Source organism: Pongo pygmaeus, chromosome 22 (assembly GCF_028885625.2).
Source record: "Pongo pygmaeus isolate AG05252 chromosome 22, NHGRI_mPonPyg2-v2.0_pri, whole genome shotgun sequence".
Taxonomy (NCBI): Eukaryota; Metazoa; Chordata; class Mammalia; order Primates; family Hominidae; genus Pongo; species Pongo pygmaeus.
The window spans coordinates 26,068,235-26,088,673 of record NC_072395.2 but is presented as its reverse complement, the minus strand read 5'-3'; the positions used below and the strand labels follow the sequence as shown (position 1 = coordinate 26,088,673).

Below are 20,439 nucleotides of genomic sequence, written 5' to 3'. Positions count from 1 at the left end.
AGGAGTGCCTCTGCCTGGCCGCCCCATCTGGGAGGTGAGGAGCGCCTCTGCCCGGCTGCCCATTGTCTGGGAAGTGAGGAGCGCCTCTGCCCGGCCGCCCCGTCTGGGAGGTGAGGAGCGCCTCTGCCCGGCCGCCCCATCTGGGAGGTGAGAAACGCCTCTGCCCGGCCGCCACCCCGTCTGGGAGGAAGTGAGGGGCGCCTCTGCCCAGCCACCCTGTCTGGTAGGAAGTGAGGAGCGCCTCTGCCCGGCCACCCCGTCTGGGAAGTGAGGAGCGCCTCTGCCCGGCCGCCCCCTCTGGGAAGTGAGGAGTGCCTCTGCCCGGCCGCCCCCTCTGGGAAGTGAGGAGCGCCTCTGCCCGGCCGCCCCCTCGGGGAGGTGAGGAGCGCCTCTGCCCGGCCGCCCCCTCTGGAAGGTGACGAGCACCTCTGCCCGGCTGCCACCCCGTCTGGGAGGAAGTGAGGAGTGCCTCTGCCCGGCCACCCTGTCTGGGAGGTGAGGAGCGCCTCTGCCCGGCCGCCCTGTCGGGGAGGTGTACCCAACAGCTCCGAAGAAACAGCGACCATCGGGAGCGGGCCATGAGGAAGATGGCGGTTTTGTTGAAAGGAAGGGGGGAAGTGTGGGGAAAGGAAGGAGAGATCAGATTGTTGCTCTGTCTGTGTAGAAAGAGGTGGGCATAGGAGACTCCATTTTGTTCTGACTAGGAGAAATTCTTCTGCCTTGGGATGCTGTTGATCTATGGCCTTTCCCCCAGCCCTGTGCTCTCTGAAACATGTGCTGTGTCAACTCAGGGTTAAATGGATTAAGGGCGGTGCAAGATGTGCTTTGTTAAACAGATGCTTGAAGGCAGCATGCTCTTTAAGAGTCATCACCACTCCCTAATCTCAAGTACCCAGGGACACAAACACTGCAGAAGGCCGCAGGGACCTCTGCCTAGGAAAACCAGAGACCTTTGTTCATGTGTTTATCTCCTGACCTTCTCTCCACTATTATCCTATGACCCTGCCATATCCCCCTCTCCGAGAAACACCCAAGAATGATCAATAAATAATTTTAAAAAAAAAGAATAAAACTTGAAGGCTGAGTGCAGTGGCTCACACCTGTAATCCCAAGCTCTAAAGAAGGCCAAGGTGGGCAGACTGCTTGAGCCCAGAAGTTTGAAACCAGCCTAGGCAACATGGAAACAAAACGTCTCTACAAAAAACCCACAAAAAGGAAGGACGTTGGTGTTGAGGTTGGCATATGTATCAAGGACAGTTAACTACCATGGCTCCCGAAGTTTTGCCAAAACCTCAGATGCGTGGCCTTCTGGCCAGGCGTCTGCGAAATCATATGGCTGTAGCATTCATGCTATCCCTGGGGGTTGCAGCTTTGTATAAGTTTTGTGTGGCTGATCAAAGAAAGAAGGCATACGCAGATTTCTACAGAAACTATGATGTCACGAAAGATTTTGAGGAGATGAGGAAGGCTGGTATCTTTCAGAGTGTAAAGTAATCTTGGAATATAAAGAATTTCTTCAGGTTGAATTATCTAGAATTTTGTCACTGACTTCTGTTCCTGAACTATGACACATGAATATGTGGGCTAAGAAATAGTTCCTCTTGATAAATAAACAATTAACCAAAAAAAAAAAAAACACACAAAAATTAGCCGGGCATGTTGGTGCACCACCTGTGGTCCCAGCTATTCAGCAGGCTGAAGTGGGAGGATCACCTGAGCCTGAGAAGACTGAGGCTGCAGTGGGCTGTGATTGTGCCATTACACTCCAGCCTGAGCAACAGTGAGATGACCTTCTCAAAAAAGAAAATAATAATAATCATAAGACTTGAAATTACTCCTAGATCCATGGGCTGCAGAATGGATGTTGTATTAGCAGGCATGAAAATGACATTCATCTATTTGTACACCTCCATCAGGGCTCTCAGAGGGACTGGGTGCAGTGTTAATGAGCAGTAATATTTTGAAAGGAACTTTTTTTTCTGGGCAGTCGGTCTCAAAAGTAGGCTTAAAATATTCAGTGAACAATGCTATAAAGAGATATGCCATCATCCAGGCTTTATTGTTGCATTGATAGAGCACATGCAGAGCAGATTTAGCATAGCTCTTAGGGGCCCTAGAATTTTTGGAATGGTAAACGAGCACTGGCTTCAATTAAAGTCACCAGCTGCATTAGCCTCTAACAAGAGTCTCAGCCTCTCCTTTGAAGCTTTGAAGCCAGTAATGGAATTCTCTCTATCTAGCAAAGTCCTAAATGGCATCTTCCAATATAAGGCTGTTTTGTCTACATTAAAAATCTGTTTTTTTGAGTGTAGCCATCTTCATGAATTATCTCAGCGAGATCTTCTGAAGAACTCAGTTCTTACATCAAGTACTCGCTGCTTCAACTTGCACTTTTTTATTATAGAGACTATGTCTTTCTTTAAACCTCATGAGCCAACCTCTGCTAGCTTTCAGCTTTTCTTTTGCAGCTTACTCACCTCCTCTCAGCCATCACAGAATTGAAGAGCGTTAGGGCCTTCTTCTGGATTAAGCTTTAACTTACAGGAATGTTGTGGCTGGTTTGATCTTCTATCCAGACCACTCAAAGTTTCTCCGTATCAGCAATAAGGCTGTTTTGCTTTTTTATCTTTTGTGGGTTCACTGGAGCAGCACTTCTCATTTCCTTCGATAAATTTCCTGCACATTCACCACCTGGCAAACTGTTTGGCCTAGCTTTCAGCTGCCAACATGTCTTCCTCACTAAGCTTCATCATTTTTAACTTGATTTAAAGTGAGCAGACTGCAACTCTTTCTTTTACATGAACACTTAGAGGCCACTGGAGGGCTATTAACTGGCCTCATTTCAATATTGTGTCTCAGGGACTAGGGAGGCGTTAGGAGAGGAAGAGATGGGAAACCACCTGATTGGTGGACCAGTCAGAGCCACAACATTTGCCAATGAGGTTTGCCATCTTATACGGGTGCATTCATGGAGTCCAAAACAATTACAACAGTAACATCAAAGCTCACTGATCTCAGGTCACCACAGCACATATAATAATCATGAAAAAGTTTGAAATATTCTAAGAGTAACCAAATGTGACACAGAGAACCAAAGAGAACACATGCTGTTGGAAAAATGGAACAACAGACTTGCTTGACACAAGATTGCCACAAATCTTCAATTTGTAAAAACTGCAGTATCTGCAGGGCCCAAAAAAATGAGTTATGCCTATATGTATTCTGTGCCTATAGACGCCCTGCCTTTTTTTGTTCCCTTTCAGTGTTTCACTCAGTTAACATGAAACCTATCAATAGTGTTAGGTTACACACAGATATGAAAATTGTCATACTGTGAGTGGCCATAAGTATTAACACCATATAGTAAATTTTAATACTGTGTTCCAATGTCAAATAAGCTCACTGCTCTAAACAAGAATTACAAAACCCACTGAAGATTCAGATAAGGTGATTCCACTGAGCGAGTTGAGGAGAACTGTTTAATTCTGCATCATGCTTAAACAAACTCCTTTGCACAGTGAATTTCTTGTTTTCAGTTCACCATCTTTACCTAGAAATTCTTATCTGAGTAAGAACTTTTAATCTATTCAGAATTTCTCTCCCTTCATTACTTTCTCTCTAATGCATCTCATTAATCCAGAGTGAAGCCAAGCAAGGAGCCCTGTACAATCAACACTTGCCATTGTTCTTAACTCTTCAGTACCTACCCTGACATATTACCACTTCGGTGATTCCTTTTGAGCATTTTGAAATGTCTTCATAAACATTTCAGAAAATCATTCATAGTTTAGGCTGTGCACAGTGGCTTACACCTGTAATCCCAGCACTTTGAGAGGCTGAGGTGAGTGGATCATTTGAAGTCAGGAGTTCAGTACCAGCTTGACCAACATGGTGAAACCTCATCTCTGCTAAAAATACAAAAATAAATTAGCTGGGTGTGGTGCCACATGCCTGTAATCCCAGATACTCAAGAGGCTGAGGCAGGGGATTTGCTTGAACTCAGGAAGCAGAGGTTACAGTGAGCCAAGACCTCGCCACTGCACTCCAGCCTAGACAACAGAATGAGACTCCAACTCAAAACAAAATTTTTTTTATATACTTTAAACATCATTCTGCTTTAGAAGAAAATATGACTAGTGTTATCTATAAATATTTAGGTTTAAAATCAATGAAATAAAAATGGTAACAATACAGTGCTTACAATATTTTACAAAATCTGTTTGAAAATCCTTTCTGGTACTGAAAAAATTATGTCCTCTCTCCTTCAGTTCTGAAGGCAGAGATCTGCTTTATACTCTGTGATGCAGGCCACTTTGGCCTTAAACTTGGCCACTTCTTTAAACTATAATAAGAAGAACAGCAAATATTATGTTAAAGGCAGACATTTAAAAGCACCATTTCTGCCAGATAATTTAAAAAATCTAACACGAGGCTGGGCACAGCACTTCACACCTGTAGTTCCAGCACTTTGGGAGGCCGAGGCGGACGGATCACGAGGTCAGGCGTTTGAGACCAGGCTGGCCAACATAGTGAAACCCCGTCTCTACTAAAAATGTAAATAATAATAATAATAATAATGATAATAAATAAATGAATAAAAGGCCGGGCGTGGTGGCTCATGCCTGTAATCCCAGCTACTTGGGAGGCTGAGGCAGGAGAATCGCTTGAACCTGGGAGGCAGAGGTTGCAGTGAGTCGAGACCATGCCAATGCACTCCAGACTGGGCAACAGCAAAAGACTCTGTCTCAAAAAAAAAAAAAAAAAAACTAACACCATTTTTTAAACTTACTACTCTTTCTAAATAGATTTTTGCCTCATTTTAAGCAAAAGACAACACAAAACTTGTAAGAAAAAAAATGCAGAAATCCCTTGTAATCTATTATAGGTCAGATTCTTCAAGAAAGAGACTGAGATTTCACACAGGCTTGCTGGGGAGCACTGTCAATAACAGCACCCAGGAGGTGGGAGGCAGGCATGGCTGAACAGTCAAAGTGCTGAACAGGGATGCAGCTGCACCAAGAGCTCAGAAGCCAGTGTGGCCCTTCCCAGGGAAAAGGTGGACAAGGTGACTCGAACACTCGCAGCAGCTGGGGAAATTAGTGCCATCAGTATTGAAAGAAGGGACTGAAATCCACACTACAGCGTTCAGTACATAATCCCCTCCTCCAGAAGTATCCCCCCATCTACACATAGCCAGAATCAAATTTAGGTGATTACTTACTGACTTTCACTAAGTATATTTCTATGAGAGTCAAATTCTTTAAAAACATTATAGAGTAGATAGTATTCCATTTTATGGATACACCATAATTCATTTAGTGCTAACATCATTTCAAAGGTCAGTGATTCCAATTTTCCCTCCTAAAAATAACACTACTGTAATAACCTCGGAAGAAAATATTTATGTACATCTTTAATGACTTTCTCAAAAAAGACATGAGAGTCAAGAAAAATAACCATTGATAGTCAATACTCCAAATACTCAAAATCTACTAAAATTTGCTTTCTAATAAGGTTTATAATATCCTAGCAAATGTTACCATGTGACTTTTCCAGAAACCTTGAAAAAGGGTATCTTAGTATCATAAACATACTCCACTGATTGGTGTTTAAATTAAAGAGTATCATAGCATAATTTTCTGCACATTACCATATCCTTTGTCTATTTATCAAATATGTTGTGTATCTCCGACTGACCCATAAAAGTACGTCACTTATTTTAGGCATAGAAAAGCCATTTATGGAATTGAATAATTATATAATAATTACATATGTTTTATTTTGGTTTTAAAATTTGTCTCAGTATAACTATTTTTACTTATCTAGAATTTAACTTGTCACATGATGAAGACTATACATTGAAGCTTGTTTTTACCAAAATTTTTACTTTTTACCAAATAGCCTATATTCTCAGTATCATTTGTTGAAAACTATAAGCTCTCCACTATTTGTTTTTGATTTCCACAATAAACGCCCTCTAATTTCTTAAATGGAGATTATTTCTGCATAATATTGTTTAAAATGTTATCTTCAGTAACTAATTTAGCAGCTAGTGAGGTGATCAGAAATCTTTTGAGCTATAATAAAGCTATGGTACAGAACTTCTGAGCTGGAGGTGGGCCGACAGCTGCCCTAGCGTGAAGAATGATGGGCGTCAGTAATTTCCTTCCATTGCACTTACATGACATGTGCTGTGGCTACTCTCCTGTAAGGAACTATTATTTACTTACCTTGCGGTAAATGAGGGTACATTCTTGCTTCACTGTCCACACTCTAAAACAATCCTGTCAACAAAGGCAATGTTTACGAAAGAGTAAGCAAGATTCATGTACTATCCACAGATTAGATAAAAGAAGTCTACCAGCCAAGGAAGGGATAAAGTCAGCCTGGATCTGCTTTGCACCCTGACAAGCCAGTGAAGAACTCAGCAGTTTCTACACTTTAATTATACTGTGTAATATACAACTAGGAATAGGAGGAGAAATGGTCTTACTAAGGCTGGGGAGGAAGAAATGAAGGCTGAGAATAGTGAAATGACTATGCCAAAGATGAGGGAACTGTAAAGAAATTCTAAGGAAGTGAATGGGTCTTACGTGGCCTTATAGTACTCTTTGCAGAGATCAATATTTAAAGAAATTATTTTATTATCAACAGAACAGCATCTCATCTCTAAATTTTTATTTAACATTAACAGTCACAAATTTTGGCTGGTTTTATGATCACAAGGCAGAAACAAGTCATTCATAAAATAACAATATATAACCACCAACCATTCTAAAATGTCTTTAAGGAGATAATTTTATAAAGTTCTTGAAACATTTTTTTAACTGCCCTAATAAGAAAACAAAAAATATGGCTAGGCACAGTTGCTCAAGCCTATAATCTGAGCACTTTGGGAGGCTGAGGCAGGAAGGTCACTTGAACCCAAGAGGTCAAGCGTGCACCGAGCTATGATCATGCCACTGCCCTCCACCCTAAAAGAGTCAGATCCTGTCTCAAAAAAATGAAATAAAAGCATCCACAAACTATGTCACACAGAGCTCTGTGAGGTTAAGCACTACCTAATACTTTTCAACCACTTAAGGGGAAGAAAATGCATAGCTCTTCCTGCTTAAAATATTTAAATTTAATATGTCAGAAAACATCTAAGGCCATGCATGGTGGCTCATACTTGTAATTCCAACACTTTGGGAAGCCAAGGCAGGACAATTGCTTGAGCCCAGGAGTTGGAGACAAACCTGGGCAACATAAAGAAACCCTGCCTCTACAAAAAAGCTTAAAAATTAGCTAGGCCAGGAACAGTGGCTCATGCCTGTAATCTCAGGACTTTGAAAGGCAGAGGCAGAATTGATTGAGCTCAAGAGTTAAGAGACCAGCCTGGGCAATATATGAAGACCTCATCTCCACTAAAAAGCAAAACAAAGTAGTCAGATGTGGTAGCACATGCCTACAGTCCCAGCTACTCTGACCACTTGAACCCAGGATGCCCAGGCTGCAGTGAGCCATGATTACACCACTGCATTCCAATCTGGACAACAAAGTAAGACCCTTTCTCAAAAAAAAAAGTTAAAAGAAAAAAAAGAAAATACCTAAGCTTGATACGTTTTTTTGAGACGGAGTCTTGCTCTGTCACCCGGGCTGGAGTGCGGTGGCGCAATCTCGGCTCACTGCAAGCTCCAACTTCGGGGTTCATACCATTCTCCTGCCTCAGCCTCCTGAGTAGCTGGGACTACAAGCACCCACCACCACACCAGGCTAATTGTTTTGTATTTTTAGTAAAGACGGGGTTTTACCGTGTTAGCCAGGATGGTCTCAATCTCTTGACCTCGTGATCTGCCTGCCTTGGCCTCCCAAAGTGCTGGGATTACAGGCGTGAGCCACCATGCCTGGCCACCTGATACTTATAATAAATACTATTTCCAGCTACTTACCCATAAAAATATAAATTAATTGTGTAACTACCATGATAGTAATATAAAAATACAAAACTACATAATCAGTACTCAATATTTCACTGTAATTATGCATATGACAGGCTTTTTTTTTTTTTTTTTTTTAAAGTAAAGAGCTGGTCAGGTGCGGTGGCTCTCACCTGCAATCCCAGCAATTTGGGAGGCCCAGGCAGACAGATCACTTGAGCTCAGGACTTTTAAGACAAACCTTGCCAACATTATGAAACCCTATCTTTAGCAAAAATACAAAAATTAGCTGAGTGTGGTGGCACACATCTGCAGTCCCAGCTACTAGAAAGGCTGTCAGGAGAATCACTTGAGCCTGGGAGGCAGAGGTTGCAGTAAGCTAAGATCATACCACTGCACTCCACCCTGGGTGACAGAGTGAGACTCCATCTAAAAAAAAAAAAAAGCATAAACAGCTAACACTGAACAATTTAGAAAGAGGTGGTTAATGCAATAGTGAATGTGTAAGCAGAAGAAATATAGACACACAATAGTAAAGATGCCCTCATGACCTGGAATTCTGGGAATCTTCTACATATCGATACAATAAAACTTCAGCCCCATATTCCAGCATACAAACTCATTCTGAGTAACCACAAATATTACACATAATTTCAAAGTTCACACTTGCAAAACAAATGATTGCCTAAAATAATGGTAGAAAATTATTTGAGATTCAATGTAAAAATTAAACATTCTGAAGCATGTTAATAAAATGTATTTTGAAAGGCATAACTACTCTTCAAGAAAAAAAACCTACTACTTAAAACTAAAAAAAAAATAAAATTGTATCTTCTACAAAAACAAATCAACCTTATCTACAGCGCAGTTCTACCCAACTATGGAATGTCAGAATAGAAGGTCTCACTATGGACTCAAGAGCTGACATGAGGAATGTCACCACCATCCTGCTCTCTGAGGACTCCTCATCTTCAATGGCCAGGGTGGACATTGTTACTTGGGCCATGATCTTTGTGCAGGACAAGTAATAAGAAAGTGAGTGGTAGAAATCTGGTGTTCCAAACCCACATTCAGAGCTCTGAGGATCTCTCACTGGCTGCCTAATTTACTGTTTTCTTGCCTAAGAGAAAAAACAAGACTCAAAAACTAAGTATGTGATTTGCCCAAAACTCTCATCAGATAGAGAATCTATCCCCTAACTTTCTATCTAGTGTTATTTCAATAAAATTGGGTTAATATCACACCCAAAATAAATGCAGATGGCACTCAGAATAGTGAAATTTCTCCCAAGGAGGAGGAGGAGAGGTGCTTTACAACCCAGTGATGGACTACAACAGACCAGTGCAGGACAGAGCTGCCAAGCTCCCTCTCCCCCACACATACGGACACAGCCAAGGGACTGAGTGCAGTGAACCGAGGCTGGGTGGAGAGAAGCTTCTCTTCTTACTGAGAAAATAGATCACAGACATCAAGAAGCAAGTAAGATGATTTATATTACAGCATATTGCTCTATTTGAAAAACTTTTTGTAATATTTTGGTAACAACAAAGACCCTTAAATGAATTTCAAACACTACAAATATCCAACACATAAACAGAAAATATTAAATGTCAGCAAGGATATCGAAAAACTGGACCCTTTATGCACTTCTTTTTGGAATGTAAACTGGTGCAGCCACTGTGGAAAATGGTTTGGCAGCTCCTTAAAATATTAAGCAAAGAATTATCACATAATCCAACAACTCCCTTTCGGTATGTACCCAAAAGAACTGACAGCAAGCACTCAAACAGGTATTTGTACATTCATGTTCATAGCAACATTATTCATCATGGCCAAAAGGTACAACCAACCCTAATGTCCATCGATAGGTAAATGGAGAAGCAAAATGTGATATACACACATACATGGAATATTATTCAGCTCTATAAAGAAAAAACAACTCTGGCCAGGTTCAGTGACTTACCCCTGTAATCTCAGCACTTTGGGAGGCTGAGGCAGGCAGATCACTTGAGCCCAGGAATTTGCAGATCAGCCTGGGCAAAACAGCAAGATCTCATCTCTCTGTTTTTTTTAAAAAATTCTGATAATGAACCTTGATAGCACTATGCAATCTATGCATATAACAAAATTGCACTTATACTCCACAAATGTATGTAAAGTTGTTTTAAAATGGGGAATTCATCAAGGAAGAAATGTGATCCACAGAGAGGAGTGAGACAGAAAAGCCACCCACCCAGAATCGGTGTGGAGCCCAGGGGGGCTCCCCACGGCAGGAAAATAGTGAGTAAGCAAGAGCCACTGGTGACTCACCCTTCTGCCACCGACTTTTGAAATCCTGGGCACAGAAAATCCCCCGACACCCTCCCCACAGGGCTCCCCAACTGACACAGAGAGCTGCATGGAGTCTGGGCAGAGCCTCCAGTCAGGCCCACATGGAACCCTAAGGGCCTTGGACCACTGAGCACCACAGTGCCAGCTGCTATAGCTCTGCCACTAGAAGAGGCCAGACTCTCTCACATGCCCCCAGGATAGGGGTCATATCTACAGTGCTGAGGAGCAGACAGACTCACCTCCTGTCTCTACTCTACCTCCTGTAGAGGCCTCACCTCCATTACACCTTGCCTGGTAATGCCCACTGGCCTGGGTCCCAGTGCAGCCACTTACCCTTTGCCTGAGCACTCAGGCTAATTGCAACTCTGCAGACAGACCTCCCAGAGGTAACTGTCAGGCCTACTGTTTTTGCAACTGCCATGGTCCCTGCCTCTACCTCTCTTAGGCTAGGGAGGGACTGAAGAGCCCAAGAACTATCATAGGCTTCTTAGCACACCACAGCTGCCTTACAGAAAGTGGGCAAACTGTTTCCACATGGGTCCCCCTCCCTGCTATGCCTCACTGGGTAGCGTCTCCTGACCTGGGCCCTCAGCACAGCCATCCTGCACCCCCACCCTGAAGGACTGCTTCAGTCAGTGGCATCTCTGCATCTCTCTGAGATGGAGCTTTCAGGGGTAACCCACAGGCTCTCTGCCATTGCCACTGTAGCAATACCACCATTGCTGCCCTTGGTCTAGGGAAAGAATAAAGACCCTGATTGCTTTGCCAGCACCTCCAGCATGCCACAGCCACCAGACGGAGAGAAGCCCAGTTTCTCTTCTCTGTGAGCTTCTGGCAACCTGCTCTTCACCAGAAGGAGGCCCAGGTTTAAGCCCACAGTTCAGCCACCTTACTCTTGGCTGAACATTCTCATTGGCAGTGGCTCTACATTTCTCTGGGGTGGACTTCCCGTAGCCAACTGAAAGCCCTTCTGCCATTACTGCTGCAGTGATACTGCCCTTGCTGCCCTCAGGCTGGGGAAGAAACAAAGTGCCTGAGTGCTTTGCTCACACCTCCAGCAGGCCACAGCCACCATATGGGGGGAAGCCCAGTCTCTCTTCCCTGTTGGCCCCAAATCCCCTGCTCTTAACCAGGCAAGGGTCCCAGCTTGGGCCCACAATGCAGCTGCTACATTTCTGACTGATCATTCTGATTGGCAGAGCTCTGCACGTCTCTGAGGTGGTACCCCAAGAGACAAGTGAAAGGCTTTCTGCCACTGCCATTGCCAAGGTCCCCAACCCTGCTGCTCCCAAGCTGGGGAGAAAATGAAAAGCCTGAGTTCACCCCAGAGCTATGGTGCACAGGGCTATGGGATGGGAGTGCCAAGCCAAGACCTATGGCTAGTACTCAAGTGGAGGACCAGCATAAAATCACTGAAATGACAGAGAATTCAGCACCTGGATGCCAATGAAGATCATCAAAGTTCAGAAGAAAGTTGAAACCCATTTCAAGAAATCTAAAAAATTCAGTAAAACTATTCAAGAGGTGAGAGATGACATAGCCTTCTTAAGAAGGAACAAAACTTGATCTGATAAAGCTGAAAAACTCACAAAAATAATTTTGTAATAAAATCAGAAATATTAACAGCAGAAGAGACCAAGCTGAGGGAAGAATCTCAGAGCTCAAAGACCAGTTCTTTGAATTAATTCAGTCAGAAAAAAATAACTGAAAAAGATTGTTTTTCATGAACAAAACCTTTGAGAAATATGGGATTATGTTAAGATACCAAATATACAACTCATTGGCATCTCTAAAAGAAAGGAAGACAGAACAAGTAACTTGGAAAACATTTTTTAGGATACTGTCCATAAGAATTTTCTTAACTTTCCTAGAGAGGTTGAAATTCAAATTCGGAAAATTCAGGGGACCCCTGGGAGATAGTACACAAGATAACCATCCCCAAGACATGTAGTCATCAGATTCTCCAAGGTCTGTGTGAAAGAAAAAATATTAAAGTCAGCTAGACACAAGGGGCAGGTCACTTATAAAGGGAACTCCATTAGGCTATCCACAGACCTTCCAGCAGAAACCGTACAAGACAAAAGCAATGGTGGGGGGGGGCCTATATTCAGCATTCTCAAAGAAAACAAACTCCAACCAAGAATCTAATCACACCGAACTAAGCTTCATAAACAAAAGATAAAAGATGTCCTTTCAGACAAGCAAATGCTAAGGGAATTCATTACCACCAAACCTGCCTTAAAAGAGGTTCGTAAGGGTGTGTTAAACATGGAAAAGAAAGACTATTACTGGCCACCACAAAAAAACACACTGAAGTACATGGGCTATTTATACTATAATGTAAATACACAATCAAGTTTACATAAGAAACAGCTAACAACACAATGTCAGGATCAAATCTGCACATATCAATATTAACCTCGAAAAAGAAAGTTCTAAATACCCCACTGAAAAGGTGCAGAGTGGCAAGTTAAATAAAGAAGCAAGACCCAACTGTATGCTGTCTTCAAGAGACCCATTTCACATGCAAGGACATCCACAGGCTCAAAGAAAACAGATGGAGAAAGGTCTACCAACCAAACAGAAAACAAAAAAAGAGCAGAAGTTACTATTCTTTTTTCAGACAAAACAGACTTTAATAATGATCAAAAAACACAAAGAAGGGCATTTCATGATAACAGGTTCAATTCAGTAAGAAGACTTAACTATCCTAAATGGTAATTCTATGCACCCAACACTGGAGCACCCAGATTCATAAATCAAGTTCCTAGAGACTTATGAAGAGACTTAGATAACCACACAATAATACTGGGAGACTTTAAAACTCCACTGAAACTACTGGACAGATCACCAAGGCAGAATACTTACAAAGATATTTAGGACCTAAACTTGACACTTAGCAAAATGGACCTAACAGTCATCTACAGAATGCTCCAGTCAGCAAAACCAGAATATACATTCTTCTCACCTGCACACGACCCATACTCTACAGCTGACCACCACACACTTGCAACTTGCAATATATTCTACAGAATCAAAATCACACCAACGACACTATCCATCGGACCACAGTGCAATAAAAACAGATTTCAATACCAAGAAAATCTCTCAAAACCATACAATTTAATAAAAAATTAAATAAGCAGCTCCTGGTGACTTTTGGGTAAAGAATAAAATTAAGGCTGGAATCAATAAGTTCTGTGAAACTAACAGAAACAAAGATACAACATACCTAAATCACTGAGAAACTCTTAAAAAAAAGTGTTAAAGGGAAAGTTTGTAGCACTAAACACCCATATTAAACAGAAAGATATCAAATTAAGAACCTAATATTGTATCTTTTTTATTTTATTTATTTATTTTTGAGACAGAATCTTGCCCTGTCACACAGGCTGGAGTGCAGTGGAGCAATCTCAGCTCACTGCAACCTCCATCTCTCAGGTTCAAGCAACTCTCTTGTCTCAGCCTAGCTGAGACTATGGGCATGTGCCACCATGCCCAGCTAATTATTTTATTTTTAGTACAGATGGGGTTTTACCATATTGGTCAGGCTGGTCTCAAACTCCTGACCTCAGGTGATCCACCCACCTCAGCCTCTCAAAATGCTGGGATTACAGGCATGAGCCACTGTGCCAGGCAATATCTAGAGGAAACAGAAATGTAAAAGCAAATCAACCCCAAAGCTAGAAGACAAGAAATATCAAAGCTGAACTGAATGAAACGGAGATTAAAAAAAAAAAAAAAAAAACTGTAAAAAATCCAGTGAAACTTACTTCTGAAAGAATAAGATTGATAGACTGCTAGCTAAAGAAAAAAAGATGATCTACCTAAACATGATAAAAAGTGACAAAGGAAATATTATCACTGATGCCACAGAAATACATGAAACAATTAGAGACTATTATGAACATCTTTATGCACACAAACTAGAAAACACAGAAGAAATGGATAAATACCTGGAAACATATAAACTCCCAAGACTGAATCAGGAAGAAATTAAAATCCTGAACAGACCAATACTGACTTCTGAAATTGAATCAATAATAAAAAGCTTACCAGAAAAAACTCTGGACCAGATGGATTCACAGCCAAATTTTACCACACATATAAAGAAGACCTGGTACCAGTTTTACTGAAACTATTCCAAAAAAAGGAGGAGGGGCGACTTCTTCCTAACTCATTCTATGAGGCCAATATCATTCTGAAACCAAAACTTAGCAGATATGGGGAAAAAGAAAAGAAAAAAAAAAAAAAGCAAATTGGGCTGGGTGTGGTGGCTCACGCCTATAATCCCAGCACTTTGGGAGGCAGAGGCGGGCAGATCACCTGAGGTCAGGAGTTCGAGACCAGCCCGGCTAACATGATGAAACTCCGTTTCTACTAAAAATACAAAAAATTAGCTGGGCTTGGTGGCTCAGGGCTGTAGTCCCAGCTACTTGGGAGGCTGAGACAGGAGAATCCCTTGAACACAGGAGATGGAGGTTACAGTGAGCCAAGATCACGCCATTGCACTCCAGCCTGGGCAGCAAGAGTGAAACTCTATCTCAAAAATAATAAAAAAATACATATATTTATATATTATACATATAATATATTATATATCTATATAAATTATATATAACTTACAAATTATGTATATTTTTATATAAATATATATCAGAAAAGCTAATCCACCATGATCAGGTAGGCTTTATTCCTGGGATGCATGGTTAAACACCCTCAAAAACTAGGCATCAGAGGTACGTACCTCAAGATAATAACAGCCAGCTATAACAAACCACAGTCAAGATTATACTGAAAGTGCAAAAGCTTGAAACATTCCTTTTGAGAACCAGAACAAAACAAGGATACCCACTCTCACTATTCCTATTAAATAAAATACTGGAAGTCCCAGCCAAAGCAATCAGGCAGTGGAAATAAATAAAAGGCATCCAAATAGGGAGAGTGGAAGTCAAATGATTTCATTTCACAGATGATATAATTCTATACTTAGAAAAGCCCACAGTCTCTGCCCAAAGGCTCCCAGATCTGAAAAAGAACTGCAGTAAAGTTTCAGCATACAAAATAAATGTATGAAAATCAATAACATTTCTACACACCAATAACATCCAACTGAAAATACAATTCTATTCACAATAGCCACCAAAATAAAAAAATACCTGGAAACACAGCTAACCAGGAGGGCAAATGTTCTCTACAATGAGAATTACGAACTATTGTTTAAAAAAAATTAGAAATGACAAAAACAAACAGAAAAACATTCCATGCTCATGGATAGGATCAATATTGCTAAAATGGCCATACTACTGAAAGAAATTTACTTTTGAATTAAATGTTATTCCTATCAAACTACCAACAACATTTTTTGCAGAATTTTTTAAAAATGAAAAAACTTATTTGAAACAAAAAAAGAGCCTGAATACTCAAAGCTATTCTATGCAAAGGAACAAAGCTAGAGTCATCATACTACCCAACTTCAAACTACACTACAAGACAACAATACCTAAAAGAGTGTGGGTACTGGTACAAAAATAGACAAATAGACCAAAGGGACAGGCTAGAGAACCCAGAAAGAAAGCCACACATCTAAAATCGTCTGATTTTTTCACAAAGCCGACAATAACATACAATAAGGAAAGGACTCCCCATCAGGCACGGCGGCTCATGCCTGTAATCCCAGCATTTTGGGAGGCCAAGGCAGGTGGATCACCTGAGGTCAGGAGTTTGAGACCAGCCTGGCCAATACGGTAAAACCCCATCTGTACTAAAATTACAGAAATTAGCTGGGCATGGTGGAGGGCGCCTATAATCTCAGCTACTCTGAAGGCTGAGGCAGGAGAATCACTTGAACCTGGGAGGTGGAGGTTGCAGTGAGCTAAGATCGTACCAGCGCACTCCAGCCTGGGCAATAAGTCAAACTCCATCTCAAAAAAAAAAAAAAAAAGAAGGAAGGAAAAGACTCCCTATTCAATAAGTAGTGCTGGGATAACTGGCTAGTCATATGCAGAAGATTGAAGCTGGACCACTTCATTTATACCATATACAAAAATTAACTCAAGATGGATTAAAGACTTAAATATAAAACCTAAAACTGTGAAAACCCTAGAAGAAAACCTAGGAAACACCATGCTGTACATTGGCCCTGGCAAAGACTTCAAGACTCTAAAAGCAGCTGAAACAGAAGTTGACAAATTAGAGTGGATTAAGCTGAAGAGTTTCAGCACAGCAAGAGAAACTATCAACAGAGTAAACACACAACCAACAGAATGAGAAAAAAAAAAACTTGCAATCTATGATTTTCAGCAAAGGTTTAATATGTAGAATCTGTTTAAAAAATTGTAATTAACCAAGCAAAAAAAAAAACTTACTAAAAATGAAAAAAGAACATGAACATACACTTCTCAAAAGAAGACAGACATGCATCCAACAAGCATATTAAAATGCTCAATATCACTAATCATTAGAAAAATGCAAATCGAAACCACCGGATACCATTTCACATCAGTCACAGTAGCCATATTAAAAAGGCAAAGAATAATAGATGCTGGTGGGTAGTGAAGAGAAAGTTTATACACTGCTAGAGGGAATGTAAATTTTTCCAGCCACTTAGAAAGTACTCTGGAGATTTCTCAAAGAATTTAAAACCAAACTACCATTTAACCCACCAATTCCATTATTTGGTATATGCCCCCAAAACAGAAATCATTCAACTGTAAAGACCCATGCATGCTTATGTTCATCACAGTACTATTACAATACTATTTACAGTCGTACTAAGTACTAGTACTATTGTACTAGTACACAGTACTATTTACTATAGCAAAGACATGGAATCATCTGAAGTCCTTCAATAAATAAATGGATTTTACAAATGTGGTGTGTGTGTGTGTGTATATATATATATATATATTATTTCATTTATATATACACAATGTAATATAGATATATATTACACAATAATGTAAATACACAATCGTATTTCATTGTGTATATATATCATTATATATATATATACACACACACACAAAGAAATAGTATTCAGCCATAAAAAGATAAAATTCCGTTCTTTGCAGCAACAGGGATGAACCTGGAGGACACGGTGTTAAGTAAAATAAGCCAGGCATAAAAAAAAATACTGCACATTCTTACTAATATATAGAATCTAATAAAATTGATCTCATAGGAGTAGAGAGTAGAATGGTGGTTACTAGAAGCTAGGGTGTGCAAGAGAGTGCAAAATGAGGAGAAAATGGTCAATGGGCAATAAGTTACAGTTAATAGGAGGAATATATTCTAGTGCACAGTAGGGTGACTATGGTGAACAATTTTGTATTGAATATTTCAAACGGCTAGAAAAGGGAGTTTTGAATGTTCTCACCACAAAGAAATAATAAATGAGATGTTGGATATGCTAAATCCCCTAATTTGATTATTACATATATAAACACGTATCTAAAGCTCACACTGTATCCCATCTATATGTAAAATTATTGTGTCAATTAAAAATAAAATTAAAGGCTGGGTGTGGTGGCTCACGCCTGTACAAATCCCAGCACTTTGGGAGGCTGAGGTGGGCTGATCACCTGAGGTCAGGAGTTCGAGAACAGCCTTGCCAACATGGTGAAACCCTGTCTCTACTAAAAATACAAAAATTAGTTGAGCACGGTGGTGGATGCCTGCAATCCCAGCTACCCAGGAGGCTGAGGCATAAGAATTGCTTGAATCCAGGAGGCGGAGGTTGCAGTGAGCCATGATCACACCACTGCACCCCAATCTGGGCAACAGAGTGAGACTCTGTCTCAAAAAAAAGAATTAAAAAAGGAAAAATGAGGTCATGAGCTAAACATCTGCCCCCAAACTGTATGGAAAGGTATATGAATAAAGATCATCATGACTTACCAGAAGAGAAACCTGTAAGAAAAAACTTCAGTAGCAATTAGTACTATGGTAGGAAACCTACACTGTAATTGAGGAATTGCTGAAGCCTGAGAGTAGACAAGTGTGAGAGTTAAAATCTCCAGGGAGGCCAGTCTTAGTTCCTCCTTCTCACTTTTGAGAGTTTTATCTTCAGAAGCCTTACCACATTCTTACAGTACAGGTAGAAAAATCTCGTGTTTCTGGCATAGGGAAAGGAAATGTACCCATTCTAAAAGCCACCTAGAACATTCTATTCTTTTTACCAAGCTCTGCCTTCGGAAAACTATTTGAGCAAAACCTAACCCACTGGGGTTTTGTCAGAGTTTATATGACTTAAATTAAGGGAAATACCCATCACCAGACTGCTGTAGTCTTCAGCGGGGGAAGAAGAGAAATGTTCAACTTCAGACCACTTGAGCCCTTCATGTGAAAGTAGAACCACGCAACTCCCATTCCCTCTAACCTTCCTGTTAAACCTAAGGGGGTGGGAAATGTGAAACATTTTGTAAGATGACAAGACAGAGGCACAGACTCACTACAAGACACAAAACTCAGTGGCTGGAATGGAGATATCCTTCTGTTCTCAATAAATGCATCAGGACAAACTGATGGGAGCAGAAGTAATAAGCAGCCTGGGTTTTCCTCCCTGTATCTCATGCTCTGTGTCATAGACGTGTCCTCTGGAGGACAAAGCACTTCTCCTATGTAGCTCTGAAAGAAGTAACATTTTTCTGACTTCCAAAATACTTTTGATCTAGTTCAATTCAGAAAACTTAAATCCACTAATGAACATATTTGAAGAACACTACAAATCACCTGTAGGGAACCCATAGAAATACATTAGGAAACGTGATATTTTGTTGTGCACATTTTGAAGGCTGGATTATTGGGAGGTATATTTTGTTGACAAGTTCTGAGAACATACAATCCATTAGGCAGAAGCTATATAGAAAAATGAGCTTTCACTTTAAAAATCTGGAACCCAGATGGTAAAATAAAAGTTTAGAAATTGTACACTCTGTCGATGTGTTGATGTTTTATATTATTTGACGTGGAAATGAGTGAAGAGGCTTGATTATCCAGAATGTATATGAGATAATCAGAGTTAAACAAGGAGTAGGTAAAATTAAAATGATCATGGTAATTATTTGGAGCACTAAAGAACAAACATTGATAATGCGAGATCTGTTGTTTTTTCCCAGATACATGAAATACATTTCTTTGTTATTAAGATGAACATACTTTAAGCATAATGCTTCTGTTATGCTTAAAAATACATTTTTTCAGCCAGGTGCGGTGGCTCACGCCTGTAATCCCAGCACTTTGGGAGGCCAAGGTGGGCAGATAACGAGGTCAGAAGATCAAGACCATCCTGGCTAACAAGGTGAAACCTTGTCTCTACTAAAAACACAAAAACTTAGCGGGGCATGGTGGCAGGTGCCTGTAGTCCCAGCTACTCAGAAGGCTGAGGCAGGAGAATGGCATGACCCCAGGAGGCAGAGCTTGCAGTGAGCTGAGATTGTGCCACTGCACTCCAGCCTGGGCAACAGAGCAAGACTCTGTCTCAAAAACAAAAAACAAAAAACCTTTTTTCCCAAGCTGCCACTGGACTTTTAGCCAACACCTTTTTCCTTTTCTTCAACATCTTCACATTCCTTCAGGATCAGAAATCAAAGCCCCATGACCTCATCAGCTGTAACTCGGCCTTCATTCATGTAGTGATGTTCCTCAATGTGGTGGATGCTTGGTCTCCAGATATGCTTGAATCACTGCACTTAGGGAATGAGTTCAAATATAAGTCCTTGTCCTACATAAACAGAGTGAGGATGGGCCTATGTATCTGTAACACCTGTCTCCTGAGTGCACACAGGGCCAGCACCATCAGCCCCAGCAACTGCTGTTTGGCAAGGCTTAAACAGAAATTCACAAATAACATTATCAGTGTCATCTTTTTTTTTTTTTAGTCCATCAACCTGTCTTTCAGTCATAACAGAATATTCTTTTCACTGTGACTTCTTCTAATGTGACTCAGACCAGTCTACTTAAGGGCAGCAAATACTGTTCACTTTCTCCCATAAAGTCCTTCATGAGAAGAGTATTTTTTACTCTGACATTATCCAGGGATGTCTTCATTATAGGAATTACACTGCATTCAACTGCACACATGGTGATCCTTTTGTCCAGGCATCAGAGGCAATCTCAGCAACTCCACAGCATCAGCATCTCTCCACAAGCCTTCCCATAGAAAAGGGCCGCTCAGACCATCCCGCTG

The 20,439-nt window shown here is 40.8% G+C and overlaps 1 protein-coding gene and 1 pseudogene across 1 annotated transcript; one reads left to right on the top strand and one right to left on the bottom strand.

Moving 5' to 3' along the window:
• LOC129022360 (general transcription factor II-I-like) overlaps positions 1-8,925 on the bottom strand; it is a 35,862-nt pseudogene extending 26,937 nt beyond the window's left edge.
• On the top strand, positions 1,222-1,630 carry LOC129022362 (cytochrome c oxidase subunit 6C-like). The gene has a single exon (XM_054468467.2). It carries the CDS (start codon positions 1,243-1,245, stop codon positions 1,492-1,494), a length of 252 nt encoding a protein of 83 aa, XP_054324442.1. The 5' UTR covers positions 1,222-1,242; the 3' UTR covers positions 1,495-1,630.
• Positions 8,926-20,439: the final 11,514 nt, after the last annotated feature.